Below are 14,377 nucleotides of genomic sequence, written 5' to 3' on the forward strand. Positions count from 1 at the left end.
TCGCTCGACTGCAAGGAATCCATGGCTCGAATAGGGTTTTGTTGACATAGGTAGTTGAAGTTTATTTCTACATGTGAATGCTTGGTCCAACCTTTCGCACATGTAGAGTCATTGTCTCTGACAGAAAATGAAGGTGTACAAACTTCTGCACTCCAATTCATGTGTAGTATAGGGTGGGATTGGCGAAAAAATATAGTGAGAATGGATAGATATAGCGGCTCGGACTAAAGGCGAAGTGATCGTGTTGAGACTGGGACGTCTGACGTTAAATCAAGACCATCATCCGCCATGGGCCACCTCCGCTTTGAAGGAACCAGAGATAGAATTTATGCATAAGAAGCTCAGTCAAGATAACCCATCACAGTGCCCAACTTTATCTCTATCAAAGCGTGCTCGAGCAAGGATTACCTCAGCTCCCCCACATCCTGCAAGCTGATACGTCGAGCAAAGGAACAACGACCAACCTTAACAGCCCCGTCGGGACTGGAAAAGCACCAATGATGCTCTCCGCCGCCTCCCCGCTGCATATTTCCCGCCGCATGTTACGTATGAATCACCCACCACCGTCCGCCCGACGGACTCTCCGCCCCACCACCAGCACCACCCGCAAAACCCCCCACCTCCGCTCTCCGTCCGTCCGTTTGCCTGCAGAAGTACAAGAGGACAACGAAAAATCCTTGGCCTGACGCAAACGCCAAGGCCGCGGCATTCGCAATCGTAACGTAACGCAACAGCAGCCACCGCGACGGCGGCGACATCAGCAAAACGACAAGAAACAACACCGACGATCTTCGCTTACTGGTGTACCGCGAACCGGTGCCTTTCAGCTGGTGGAACACACGGCACGGGGTCGGGACACTAACGGCCACGGGAAGTATCTACCGGCGTTTGAGGCTGCTGACATGCATGCCTTTTTTCCGCAAGCGGGCGTCGAGATCTACAGCCGAGTCCCTCAGTACTACGGAGAGTAGGCTCAGGAAGGTTTTTTTTTGTTTTTTTTTAAAAAAAAAAAGAAAGAGAAAGAAAAGGCGAGGACGGACGAAAAGAAACGGCGAGCCCGGACGAAAAGAAAATGCTCCTCCTGAGCGGGAAGCGGATGGTATCTGGGGCCACACACATGAGAATACTTGCCGTTTTCCAAATGTTTGTGGTCATTTCCGCCACCTTGGCGATGGCCTGTTCGTGAAAGAAGGAAAATTAACCATCGACTTGGATGGCGGTGTATAGAGGGGGGGAAAAAAGGCGAAGTGGAGGAACGTTCACGAGCCAGGTGCCATGAGTCTCTTGCTGAGCGCAACGCTGGCGGTCCGGATGTAAGGACTTGCCGTTGAGCCGGGGCTTTGGGCGCAGCTGCGCCCATCGCTCTTCCATCCTCTTCCAGACCTCTGCATCACGAGAATGCAATGGGCGGGTAAAGGGATGAAGAATAGCCGGTCGAGTTAAGATTTTGTCTAATTGGCCAGATGGGGTATCGTCGCAAAGATTAGGAATCATCTGTTTTCTTGGGGGTTCCTGACCGCAGTTCCCTCATCTCCTCCCGCGACTCAAGCGCGGAAGTTGGTCGCGGTTCCCATGCTATGCAGGGGAACTACATCCAGATGCACGGTTGTTCAGCTCATCACAGCGCCATTATTGGTCTAGTTGCTTTTCGATGTTCGTTGCGGAATCATGCAGGACCAAGAATTGCGCAGATCGACGCCACGCAAGAGGTGGGAATAGACTCGTCAGTGACCGCTTGTCCGTGGCGCTATTCTGACGTCGCGAAGAGTCTCAGCATGAGGGGAAGCTGGCCTCGCGTGAAGGGCCTGACAGTGCAAGCGACCACTAGAACAAAGCTTGTCTCCACCGTCACGACGGGGGGCGCAGCAGAAAGGAGAAGGTGTGGTGGCTGAGCAGCGCACTGAGCGCAAGCGAGCTCTCTTTGCGGCATGGAGGTTTGAGGCCTGAAGGAAAAAGTCATCATGGTGATGCTTAGAAAGCAGTGCGGAACTAAGGAGATAGTGTGGGATGCCGGCTACCGGATAGGGCTGGGCGCACGGGAACCCGGGAAGGCGCAGCACACGGCGAGAGGCTGGGAGGGGGTGGTGGCCGTGTCGGCCCGCACTACTCGAGCTTGGCCTCGCGAACTTCCTCTCTCGGCACCCAAGTTGCTCTTGCGGATGGTGTTGGCGCCCCGTGGTGATCCGGGGTATTCTCCAGCTCCTTCGCTCCGTCTTGGCGCTTCGGCGCGTGCCGCTGCGACTCAGACCCTCGTAAAGCTTTGGCTTGCCAACTAATGAGCGCTGAATAATTTCATATGCTTTGACAAGGAGCCGTCCAAGGCCAACATAGCCCCACGGAGAGGCCAAGAGCAAGGGCGAATGTCGGGCTTGCGCGTAGGTCTTGTGTGACTAGAGCATGCGTCCCAAGGAGGAAATTGAAGATCACAGCATCAAATGACGTCGGACGGAAGGTTCCCGCGGCGCTGCGATGAAACGGAAGGGAAGTTAGCTGTTCCGACCAATGAGGGCTCCTGCTTCGTGCAATGGAAGCCAGCAAACCGAAGCGAGTTCTAGACGTCTGGGGTGGGCGAATAAGGTTGAGCGCAGGCCAAGTCATCCGGGAACAAGGTGCGCCCTTGTTTAGCCACAGGCCCGAGACAAGCAATTGCTCTCCTCCGCCGCCCCGGAAAAAAACCCATTTGCGGCTGGGACGACTCAGCCCAAGGCCAGCCAGTTAGCACGCCCACATCAAAAACGCCTGGGCGCTGATTGATGCAGGCGATACGATACAGTGCGTGAGAAGTTGGCGGCCAAGGTGCTGTGAGAACTAGTAGACAGCACTTCTAAGCCGCATCATTGCGCGTCCCTGCCTGTGACGCTACTCTTGGCTCTGCATACGTGCGTCATACGGTCAGCACGGCGGTGCCTGGGGATCATCACACATTCTAACACTTGCCGTAGCAACCAGTAGCAGCATCCAATTTGCGACACGATGGCCTCGCCCGAGCCAAGGTGAAGCTAGCTGGTCGTCTGGCTGTACAGGCGCCCTGCTCCTGGTTGTGCGAAGAGCGGCAGGATGCAAGGCGGGCTGGTGATGACGAATCCGAGGCACACGTCAGGTATGAGATTCCATGAGATGGAATGCGGAGTCATTGGTGAGGGCAGCTGCAGAAACGGCTGCCGTTGATCGATCAACGTGGCCAGCGAGCTTGTTGGGGTGATGGCGGACATGTGTCAGAAGCCAAGTGATAAGACGCTTGGCCACTTATGGCCATGGCGAACACAGCCTCGAAGTTGGCTTGTAGTAGAGTCCGGTGGGATGTAGAGGGTTATCGCCGCGTTTCACCCGTGCGGCAGTTGGCTTATCGCGGGCAGGACTGCAGACTGGCGAGAACAAAGGGTGCAACGGCGAGACAAAGGCAGGGCGACTACGAACGGTGGAAATGGTCGCGAATGACAAGGCGTGTCGACGCGTGGGCACGAACCAGGGTGCGAGCCGTTCCTGTCTCTGCCAATCCACGCAGCGCGATTTGTCGCTCCGCCTCCGCGCGCTGAGCCTAAGCCGACGTACCAAGACTGCCTCTTACCAAGCCTTGGAGACCCGATTGTAGGTAAGGTAAGCTGATCCTGCAGCAGCCCTCGCCCGACGCCGAGAGGCAGGACGCGCAAGCCAGAGTCAAATCGTGGCCGGAGATGCGCCCTCCCAGCCCACCCTCGGATCCCCGCTTCGGGGCAAGCGTCGACCTGTTGCGACACATTATTCAGTTGTTGTCAACCAAGATGCCATGGGTCTGCTGTCTTGTCGCACCCACCGCCGTCAATCGCCGCGGCTCTGGCTCTGGATTAAAGACCGCCTGTTGTCCTCATTCAGCTGGACCACGACGCCTCGCTTCGGACCCCATCTCTGCCAGCTAATAAAGGGAGCTAACAATAGCTCGCCGGCCTTTGTGGCGTGCATACATATTACCCTGCCGCCCGTTTTCTTTCAACCCGCACTTTTCGTTTGATTTGTCTTTCGAGTGTGTGACAATGTGGTCTCGTGTTGCTGCTGCAGCCCTGCTGGGCCTCGGTATGTTTCCCTGAACCCAAATGTTAGCTGAATCGTGCTTACATAGCTTGCAGCATCAACCGCTTCTGCTCAAACCTCTTCAAACTGCAATGGCGATATTTGCTACGCCTTAAATATCCCCGAGAGCACAGCAAGCTCCGGCACTGGAGACATCTTCCTCCAGATTACTGCACCCACCTCCTATACATGGGTTGCCATCGGCCAGGGCAGCTCCATGTCGGGCGCCCAGATGTTCGTCGTGTATACCTCTGCAAGCGGTGATAATGTCACTGTTTCACCGCGTCTCGGTTCCGGCCACAGCACCCCGCGATTCAACAGCGACGCCCAGGTCACCCTTCTTGATGGCTCAGGCGTGTCCAATGGTCAGATGACTGCCAACTTCAAATGTAAGCAATCGTCCATTTTTGTACAAAATTCCAAATATTAACGCCTCGCAGGTGCAAGTTGCTCGTCTTGGTCTGGCGGCTCCATGGACTTCTCTTCCAGTTCCGCGTCTTGGATCCACGCAAGCAAGTCTGGAAGTTCTCTCGACTCGGATGATACGAGCGCCTCTATCCAGCAGCATGGCAGCGATTACGGCAGTTGGGACTGGGACTTCTCCAGCGCCAAAGGTGGAAGCAGCGCTAACCCCTTTTCGAGCGGATCCGCCACCAGCACTGGAGGATCTAGCAGTGGTACCGCCGACTGCGTCCCAAGCCCGACCAGCTCCGGCTCCGGTTCCAGCTCCAATTCTGACTCTGGTTCGTCAACGACGCAGACCTGGCCTCCGTGGCGTACTGGTGGTGGCAGCGGACCCTGGGGCGGTGGCAATAGCAAGAGACAGGATTCTGGTACCAACTACTGTGCCCCCGGTCAATCGTCTGGTAGCAGCCCTGGCCAGCAGATTGGCGGTGGTGCGGCTTTGGCCGAGTATCAGCGTATGCAGAAGATGCTGATTGCTCACGCTGTCTTGGCCTGTCTCGCCATGGTAATCTTTTTCCCGCTGGGTGCCATCGCCATCCGGACATTCAGCTTCCCCGGTCTCATCTGGTTCCACGGTGGTCTCCAGGTCTTTGCCTACTCCATGTTCATCGCGGCCGTTGGTCTCGGTATTTACCTCGGCCAGCGTGGTGGATACGTAAGTCTTCAACCTATACCCTCTGGGGTGCTCCCCGCTGACCTCGATTAGCTCTCGAGTTACCATGCCATCATTGGCTTGCTTGTCTTCGCCCTTATGTTCTTCATGCCCATCCTCGGCTACCTGCACCACAAGCTCTTTAAGAAGTACGGCCACCGCACTTTCTATTCCTACACCCACATTTGGATGGGTCGTTGTCTCATCACCCTTGGCATCATCAACGGTGGTCTCGGCCTCATGCTTGCCAACGGTCCAAGGGATTGGACGATCGCTTACGGCGTTGTCGCCGGCATCGTCTGGTTGGTGTACATCTCTTGCGCTATCCTTGGTGAGGCCAGGAGGAAGAAGGCCATGGCTGCTCCGCCGAGTTACCGTAGGGAGCGCAAGATGTCTTCGCACAGCAGCAGCAGTCCCAGCGGCGCCAGCACTCAGCGCGAGTTCTACGGCCGCAAGAACAGAGGCGAGCCGTGAAGGGAAGAATAGAACTTTTTCCTTGGAAAGTCTTCAAGTAGAAAAAAGCGGAAGGAGGACAGAATGAAATAGATACCCTCGGGGGGAGGCGGAGGAAAGGAAGGTCCAGAGTGTAAGAACTGGAGTAATTGACGGCGCATCTTTCGCGCGGTAAATGGCGCCAATGTAGTCATAGCTTGACGAATGAACGAACCATCAACCACACATTTCTACATTGACGCCAGTTCGTGAAACGTGGAATTGGTACCGAGGTCTTGGTTGGTCCAACGCACCAGCGTGACGCGATGTCCGGAAAAACGGCCGGAAAGAGCGCTGCCCACAGCTGTCCAATGCCGAAGAGTTTGGGGTTCCGCAGCGATGCGCGAAGCGATTGGCGGGACGTTGGTTGGGCGGAAGCGGAGGTAGGAGGATTGCGGGATGGAGGGGCAGGCGGCTATTAGTCGGCGATTTACTTACCAAAGCGCCCGCCATCGCAACACCTGAAATGACTGAGCGAGTGACAACAAAACACTTTCCTTCCACTTCCGCCGTCGCCGCAACCCCGAACCCGACACCGCCGCTCCGCTCACCGCCGTGCATTTTTCGCCCATATATCGCGCGCGCACTCCTCCATCAACATCACACAGTGATCCTGCCCGCCGTTCAACATGGGAGAGTCAAGGTGCGTTCGGGCAGGCTGCAATTCGATGCGCCCAACCCCCGCTCCGCCCTCGTTGCTGCGTTGCACGTCCCGCTGACTCCACGTGCAGACAGGAGCTTCTTGCCTGGCTGAACAACCTCCTCCAGCTCAACCTTACCAAGGTTGAGCAATGCGGTAATGGGTATGCTGTGCCGCTCTCCCCCGAACGCCTCCCCGGTCCAAGGCAGTCTGCTGCCCACCCCTGCACACAACCGGAGGCATCATTCGATGGGCATAGTTGCTGATTCAGGCTCTGCAGTTCTGCCTACTGCCAGATCTTCGACAGCATCTTCCGTAGGTACCCCTTAATCAACGGCGGATCGCGTGGCCACTAACGCCCCTTTCACAGTCGATGTGCCCATGACGAGGGTCAAGTTCAATGTGAACACCGAGTACCAGTACCTTCAGAACTTCAAGGTCTTGCAGAGTACGCTGCCATGCGCCGACAGCCATTGCCGCCCGCTGACGTCCCCGCCCCGCAGATACGTTCGCCAAGCATAGTGTCGACAAGCCCATCAATGTCCAGCAGCTTGTAAAGTGCAAGATGCAGGACAACCTCGAGTTCCTGCAGTTCTGCAAGCGCTACTGGGACCAGTACTACCCCGGCGGCGACTACGATGCCCCGGCCCGCAGAAAGGGCTCTGGCGCCCCTGCGCCTTCCGGCGGTGGTGCTCGTTCCGTCTCGTCCAGCGCTTCGCGCAGACCCGGTGGCGGTGCCGCCCCAGCTGCCGCCCGCGCCCGCACCCCGCAGTCTAGCGCGCAGACTGCTGCGCTCCAGCAGGAGAACGCCGCGCTGAAGGAGACGGTGGCTGGCCTCGAGAGGGAACGCGACTTCTACTTCAGCAAGCTTCGGGACATTGAGCTGCTGATCCAGAACGCGATTGAGCAGGATCCGGAGCTCGAGAAGGAGGACACCATCTTGAAGTCGATCCAGACGATCCTCTACTCGACGGAGGTAAGTTTACTTAGTCTCGGGTGGTGTGACGAATTGCTGATCATTCGGCTCTGCAGGAGGGCTTTGAAATCCCCGCCGAAGCCGAGGGCGAGTTGGAGGAGGAGACCTTCTAGATTCAGGTTGGGGCACATTGCGGAAGTACAATTTAGAGAACGGCGATGCGTTGCATTTGGTCATGTTGACCGGTTTCGAAAATACCCTGCAGATTGCTGGTGGATGATAGGAAGAGCCAGAAGAAGGCGGCATAGTTCTCATAGGCCCACAGTGCTGCGCTGTTCAGGCAAGTCGGAGAGTAGGTTGTGTGAATTTGGCATTCGGGAGTTCATCTGATCCGCCGCATTACGTATTGTGGCTCGTGCATCACGATCGGCGCACGACCCGGCGTGAGCTTCCCAGCTCTGCTGTGACAACACACGACGCACTCCACTCTTCCCCTCAGCGCCAACAATACAACCGTTACCGCCAGTCGATGATCTTAACGACCCTGTGATACCCTGATATACCCAGCCTCGCCCCGCGCGCGAACCACAAAGCACTCCGTCCTTGTTTTTTTCCTTTTCCTCTTCCCTTGTCCAAGAACCGCCCAACCTCCGAGTCAGGGTGCACGACATACCCAAACCACCACTCACTCACCCACCCAGCCACACTTCCTCCTACCCTACTCAAAGAAAACCCGCCGCAACCATGCCGATGGACATCTCCATCCCGAGCACCTCGGTGTCGAGCTCGACCGACAAGCCCTTCACCATCTACACGATCCGCATCCAGCAGCCGATCCGCACCATCACCGTGGCGAAGCGGTACAGCGACTTCGTACAGCTGCACGCGGACCTCACCGCACAATCGGGCGGCGCGCCGCCGCCGGCGCCGCTGCCGTCCAAGTCGTGGTGGTTCACGCGCACCGTCAACAACCCGGCCATGACGGAGCAGCGCCGCCGCGGCCTCGAGGCCTACCTGCGCGCCGTCGAGGCCGCCGACGACGGCCGCTGGCGCCACACCAGCGCCTGGCGCACCTTCCTGCAGCTCGGCACGACGATGCGTTCATCCCCCTATTCAGAAAACGGAGGAGCGAATGGTGTGAATAGCACAGGGGGTGGTCATTGGGAGCCTGGCAGGGGCGGCGCCGTGGGCATCCGCGACCCGGCGACGTGGCTGGCGGTGCACCAGGAGCTCAAGGGCAACCTGCACCAGGCCCGCCTCGCACTGACGCGCCGCGAGCAGGCGCAGACGGCGCAGCAGCAGCACGAGGCGGGCGCCGCCGCCAAGAAGTATCTGGTGCTGGCCGGCACGCTGATCTCGGCGCTGGACGACGGGCTGCGGAGGTTGTCAGGGAACGGCGGTGGCAACAACAGGAATGGGAGGGCTGGTGGTGCTGCGGATTACGTGGGCGACGCGCCGGTCGAGAAGCTGGGAGAGGGCGAGCTGAGGCGGAGGAGGGACCTGCTGTCCGGCGCGAGGAAGGAGAAGGAAGGGCTGGAGGGCGTTCTGGGTGCCATGGCCGTCAAGAGCCTCGCTGCTGGCGGCAGCGGTGCCGGCGCCCCCGCGTCGGCGGGCGCCGCGGCGACCCCGGCGGACAAGGCGCACCTCTTCCGCGGCATGAACGGGGCGAATGGCAACGGCGCCGTGTCGAAGCGGACCCTGGGCGCGAAGGAGACGACCCGCACGCGCGAGCTCGATAACCAGGGCGTGTTGCAGCTCCAGCGCCAGATCATGCAGGAGCAGGATGAGGACGTGGCCGACCTGAGCACGGCCGTGCGCCGCATGCGCGAGATGGGCATCCAGATCAATGACGAGCTGCAGCTGCAGAACGAGATGCTGCGTATGCTGGACGATGACGTGGATCGCGTGGACAGCAAGGTCAGGGTGGCGAAGAAGAGGATCGACAAGATCAGGTAAAAAATGTATCGGAAGAGGACGAAGACAAAAGGAGAGGGGGGTTCAGCGGGGGCGGGAGGTATGGGTGAGGGGACATATCAAAATGGCGGTATGATGATGTTATGGAATGGGTTGAGAGTAAAAAAAGGGAGGGCAGATGGCGAAAAGCTATTCTTCTGTCTGGCGGCTGGTTTCGTGCTTTTCTCGTTTTTCCTCTTTTTCTTGTTGGAATGGCTCTATTGGGTTTCTCCACTTCTTTCTGTCTCTGTCTCTGTCTCTCTTACACATTGATATTGCATTTCGCGATTTTCTCCTCTCTTTTCTTTTACTCTTCTCAAGTGACATGACCCGTATCGTTGGTTGGAGAGGAACACATCATTTACACGCAACATAAGCATGGGCGTTGGAGAAGGAAGGGTCACCCCTATGTTACTTTCGCTTTCTTTTTTCGAGTTTGTTAGCAGGCATTTCGTCTTTTACTCTCTTTTTCTTCCTCCACTAAAGTGTTCATGATAGGTGGTTCTTGTCTCATCGTTCCATGGTTCTTCAGTTTGAAATATACCCCTTTTCACTTTTCCCTACTATATACACATGATCTGTTACTTCGCTTTTGATTGTTCGCATAACGGTGAGCTCCGGAGACATATATATACAAAGGACAGAATCAGTGTCTTTCGCTTCAGTAGGGGAAGTAAAAGGGGGACGTTTTCAACAAGCGAAAATATGGGTGCTTAGGTAGACTGGATGTTGTTACAAATATTATTCATCTTTTTTTTTAAACAAGAACACAATACAAGGAGGGAAAGGGAATTACGGTGCTGACTACTATTGTCTACTGGCTTTGAGCTAATAGTAGCGGTGTGCTAGCTAAGTGCTGTGCATACGTCTTATTCCGGGAGCACGATATGCAAAAGTGCTTTCCAGGCGCTCGTACTGTTTGTAGATTGTCACCGTGTTTTGCGGTCCAGCTATCCTTTTGCCTTTCAAATGGTGTGTATATAAATGTGTGGTGAGCCCGAAGGCCGATCACACATCATTCCCGTGAATCAATGGATCATCCATTGAACCCGACACTACAACATATCTTGTTCTGCAGACCAAAGCCTTAGACACACCAAGCTCTCAGTATTCACAACAGCTACTTCTGACACCGGAAAGAATGAGGGACCGCATTTCAAACTTTAGAGAAAAAAAAGCCAAGCCAAAGCAACGAACAGGGGGGAATCACAAGAGAGGATAAGCCTCGACGACGAACGCAAATGCCGCACACCACACGAAGACACAACATACATACGCGCGCGCAAGGACGACAGAAAAGCAAGAAAATTGCAGCAACCAAAAAAAGCAAAGAAGGTGAAGCACGGCCAGCAACAAAAAGCTATGTGTGTGCCCCAAAACTTCATCATCAATCCGTCCATCCATTCATTCATTTCGCCACCACCATTCTTCAACACACCTCAAAAAAGGGAGGAGTTGTTAACCAGAGCCGAACAACGAGAAGAAGAAAAAAAAAAGTCTCTAACCACACACCATCCAAAGTCCCCTGGATTTCAAAAATGTTTTCCTCCGTTCCGAAAGTTTAATCACAGAAGAGAGAGAGGGGGAAAAAAAAAGAAGGCTACCAATCCAATCCACCCAATGTAGTTCCAAAAAGCGCCTATACCGCGCACGTCTAGTTGTTTCATGAAAGCCAATGCCAAACACGACGAGAAAAAGAAAGAAAAAAATCGCCAGAAAAGATCTCAACTATGCATCCACACACATCATCATCAATCAATGCCCACCACCACTACCACCCCCCTGGCTCCCATCCCCACCCGTCAACGGGCCCAACCCATCCATCCCGCCCCCAAAATCCGCGCCGACGACAGAGCCGCCGTCGAACGCAAAGTTGTAGCCCTGCGGCCCGCCAAACATGCCCGAGTCGTCGCCCAGCGCCGTCGGCGGGTCCATGTTGAAGGGCATGAACCACGCGGCGCTGGGGTCGGCGAAGAAGCCTGGGGAGGCGCCAGGATGGGTGGCGGCAGCACCGCCTTGTTGATGCTGCTGCTGGCCCTGTTGGCCGTTACTGCCAGGTGTTGACAAGGACGCGTTGAAGGCATTGACGTCGAGCGCGAACGGCTCGTTGCGGTCCATGAAGGTGGCGTAGCTCTGCAGCACCATCTGCCGGTCGAGCGCCGACATGGGGTGGTTGAGGTTCGAGAAGTCGGATCCACTGCCGCCGTTGCCGTTGCCGAGGAAGTCGTATGCGTGCTGTGGGTTCTGCTGCAGGAAGGCCGCTGCGGCAGCGGGGTCGAACGATGTGGAGTCGAGGTTCTGCGGTAGCTGCATGTGCTGCTGGTGGTCCATGGGCGAGGAGGTGGTCTGGAGCTGTTGGTTGTTGCTGTTGTTACCTTGGGCGCTGGGGGATGTTGTCGACGCTGCTGCTGCTGCGGCGGCGGCCCCTGCCTTTGACTTGTCTTGTTTCGTCTTCTTGTTGCCTCGCTTAGCCTGCTCTGCCGTCTTGGAAGCTGGCGAGAGGCTGGCGAAGAACTCCTCGACGCTTTGCAAGTCGGATTTCTGGCCCAGAACGGCATCCGTGCCGGCTTCCTTCTTGACATCGGCAGCCGGATCTTCGTAGTCCGTACGAGACACGCCGTGAGGGTATCGGTCGAACCAATCTCCGTACTGGAAAATGCTGGGTTGCCGACCGTTGACGGCTGCGGGTCCACGAAGCGCGGCGTCTGCGTGTTGGCGGTACAGGTCCTTCAGGTTTTCGGCGACGAAGTGGAACATGCCCCAGTACTTCTTCATCTTGCTCAAGAACTTGACATTGTAGGCGAGGTATCGTTTCGAAACCATTTCCAACTTCGGGTTCTTGGAGAAAACGCCGCGGATGTGGACCGTACTTGACAAGAAAGCGCAGTATCCAGCGAAGGGGACAACGACGTTGTAATTCATGGCCTCGTTGACAAGAATGGAAATCTGGTTAGCGGCCTCAAGGGCGACGTGGGCAGCTTCTGTGAGAAATTGGTGCGGCATGTCTTGAGGAGGCCGGCTGCCAGCATGAGATGGCAGGGCGAAGCGGTTGAGAAAGAGGATGATTTGGTGGTAAACGATGTGTAGAAAGATGAATTGGTTCGCAGTTTTTTCCGTGACGTGATTCTGCAGGTTCTCCTGTGTGTAAGCTAGCCTCTCAGGCAGAGCTGCCTTGAATTCGTATGCTGCCTTTTTCAGTTCCTGGAAGGTGGACTGTGGCGACCAGATAGGTACTCTCTCTTGTTCCTTGCCGCCCAGATTGTTGAACATGATCAGACGGCCCCAGATGGCAACAGCACGAACAAGGTATGCTACAACACCCATGTTCTCCTTTGCATCTGCCAACTGCCCGGCATCGTCTGGCACGGGATTTCTGACGTAGCCTTCGAGGTCTTCGGTGGGGCCGGGTATCTCCATCTGGAAATAGTGCTCTCGGATTGGTAACTGAACTTTGATGAACTGGCCACTGACGAAAAGCGGACGGTCGGTACCCGACGAGTTGAAACGGTCCATGAGGAAGCAAGACCACATGGTCCGCCGCCTTATTTCCCTGTCAGTGAAGCTGAGCTCTGCCCTGTCGCCATTTTCCTTCCCGAGTGGATCATGGTCCAGATCTTTGTGCAGTTGCAGAGCGTATGCCATTCTCTGCGCCATGCCTCCAAACATCCAACTCCGTCCACCCTGACATGTTCCAAATTCATGCAGGCCCAGCAGTAAATAGGTAATGAGTATCGTAATGTTCGGGGTATCGTATCTTTTTAATGCAATGTCTCGGGCTTTGGCAGCCCAGTTTTCGCCTCTCAGGAAAGCAGGTTCTGTTTTGATTTGGGGATGTGTTGAGAAGCGCGCGGAAATGGCGCAAACAGCGAGGATCAAGACAGGCGGCACCTGGCCTGCTAATAATCTTCGCATGAAGCTGGGCTTGTGGAGTAAGGGGTAGCTCTGGCCATAGCAATAGTCAAAGTAGACTTCTGCGAGATGCTCTTGGATCTCTTTCGGGGGAAGACTCTCGAGGCCCTCAGTCAACAGGCTATTTTCAGGGTCTACATTTCGGGGCGGCTGCGAAGTTCGGTGTTCGTGTGGATTGGTCGCCTTGGATTTTGACCATTCGTCCAGCTCTGCTCCGAATGCTTCTTCTGCGGGGCGTTTCTTGGCCAATGCGCCGGCCTTGGGAGTGGTTCCGGGAAGCGGGGGCTTGACGACGGCCCTTGGAACGGTGTTAAGGGTGCCCAAGCTTTCTTTTGGAATGAGCTTGATGACACGTTCCTCCATTCTTTTCAAGCGCTTGTCCAGCATGGCCATATAATCTGTTCTGGGGGCTGCTTTGCGAGTCGTGACCTTGTAGACGCACGGAATACGAGAACGCAAACAATGCTTGCACGCCGGTTTCTCTCCCGAGCAGCGGATCTTCTTCCGGCGACAAGCAATGCAAGCCAACGGTAACCTTTTCCGCTCCTTCCCAGCCTTCGTCTTCATTTCGGCCCACGGCGGAGGCTGGTCGGGATCGATTTTCTTGGCCTTGGAAGCATCGTCGGCTCGGTTCTCCTTCTCAGCCGTGGTCGAGCCGTCGTCGCGACCGAAATCATCGCCAAAGCCAGCGGCAGCCAAACCGAAGGCGCTTTGTGGGCTGGTATCCGTGTCCATGCCGTCGGCGCTCGCGCCGCTCGCCATGCCGCCATTGGTCGGAATTCCGCCCATGCTGCTCACACTCAGTTTGTGCTGGGGGCGCCGCGCGTTCTGGGCCTCAGAGGCGCCGGTGTCGGGCATCGCGGCTATCAACTGATTGCCTTGGGCGTGGTTCGCGTTGAAGGAGCCGTGCAGGCCGATGGCGTTGTAATCGGGCATGGCGGACATCATGGATGAGCCGGAGTTGGACATGTTCGAGGGCGATTGGGCGGCCTGCAGCAGGGCGTCGAGGCGCGGGTTATTGCGGCCGTCGGCAGGCATAACGTACTCGGTGAGGTTCAGCGGGTCGTTGTTCTGGCGCTGGCTGTCGACGTCTGCTTGACCGTAAGAGCCCATGTTGGGAAAGTTTGATGCCATGGCGACAGCGCAACAACATGCATGCCCAGCTCAGGCGGGAGGTGCGGCGACAAGAGATGGACGGCTTGCTACAAGGTGGTCGGCGGGCTCGCTCGGTTCATGGTGTTTGCGGGGACGCAGGCGAGCTTCGGAGTTGATCGGATTTGCGTACGCAGGTGGATGCGGGGGA

General features: G+C 56.3%; 4 protein-coding genes across 4 annotated transcripts; 3 read left to right on the top strand and 1 right to left on the bottom strand.

Annotated features, from left to right (window-relative positions):
• Positions 1–4,010: 4,010 nt before the first annotated feature.
• LTHEOB_9858 (uncharacterized protein) lies at positions 4,011–5,638 on the top strand (the record flags this gene model as incomplete). Its single annotated transcript, XM_035519491.1, has 4 exons — positions 4,011–4,050; positions 4,104–4,436; positions 4,488–5,167; positions 5,219–5,638. The coding sequence occupies 4 exons, from the start codon at positions 4,011–4,013 to the stop codon at positions 5,636–5,638; spliced, it is 1,473 nt and encodes a 490-aa protein (XP_035368441.1).
• Positions 5,639–6,285: 647 nt separating this feature from the next.
• LTHEOB_9859 (Microtubule associated protein) lies at positions 6,286–7,385 on the top strand (the record flags this gene model as incomplete). The annotated part of the gene is made up of 6 exons (XM_035519492.1): positions 6,286–6,299; positions 6,388–6,459; positions 6,577–6,611; positions 6,667–6,744; positions 6,800–7,272; positions 7,329–7,385. 6 exons carry the CDS (start codon positions 6,286–6,288, stop codon positions 7,383–7,385), a joined length of 729 nt encoding a protein of 242 aa, XP_035368442.1.
• Positions 7,386–7,956: 571 nt separating this feature from the next.
• On the top strand, positions 7,957–9,168 carry LTHEOB_9860 (Snare complex subunit; the record flags this gene model as incomplete). Its single annotated transcript, XM_035519494.1, has 1 exon — positions 7,957–9,168. One exon carries the CDS (start codon positions 7,957–7,959, stop codon positions 9,166–9,168), a length of 1,212 nt encoding a protein of 403 aa, XP_035368443.1.
• Positions 9,169–10,920: 1,752 nt separating this feature from the next.
• Positions 10,921–14,187, bottom strand: LTHEOB_9861 (C6 transcription factor; the record flags this gene model as incomplete). The annotated part of the gene is made up of 1 exon (XM_035519495.1): positions 10,921–14,187. One exon carries the CDS (start codon positions 14,185–14,187, stop codon positions 10,921–10,923), a length of 3,267 nt encoding a protein of 1,088 aa, XP_035368444.1.
• Between the last annotated feature and the right edge of the window lie 190 nt (positions 14,188–14,377).

The sequence above is a fragment of the Lasiodiplodia theobromae genome (genome assembly GCF_012971845.1).
Source record: "Lasiodiplodia theobromae strain AM2As chromosome Unknown scaffold_34, whole genome shotgun sequence".
NCBI classification, from domain to species: Eukaryota; Fungi; Ascomycota; class Dothideomycetes; order Botryosphaeriales; family Botryosphaeriaceae; genus Lasiodiplodia; species Lasiodiplodia theobromae.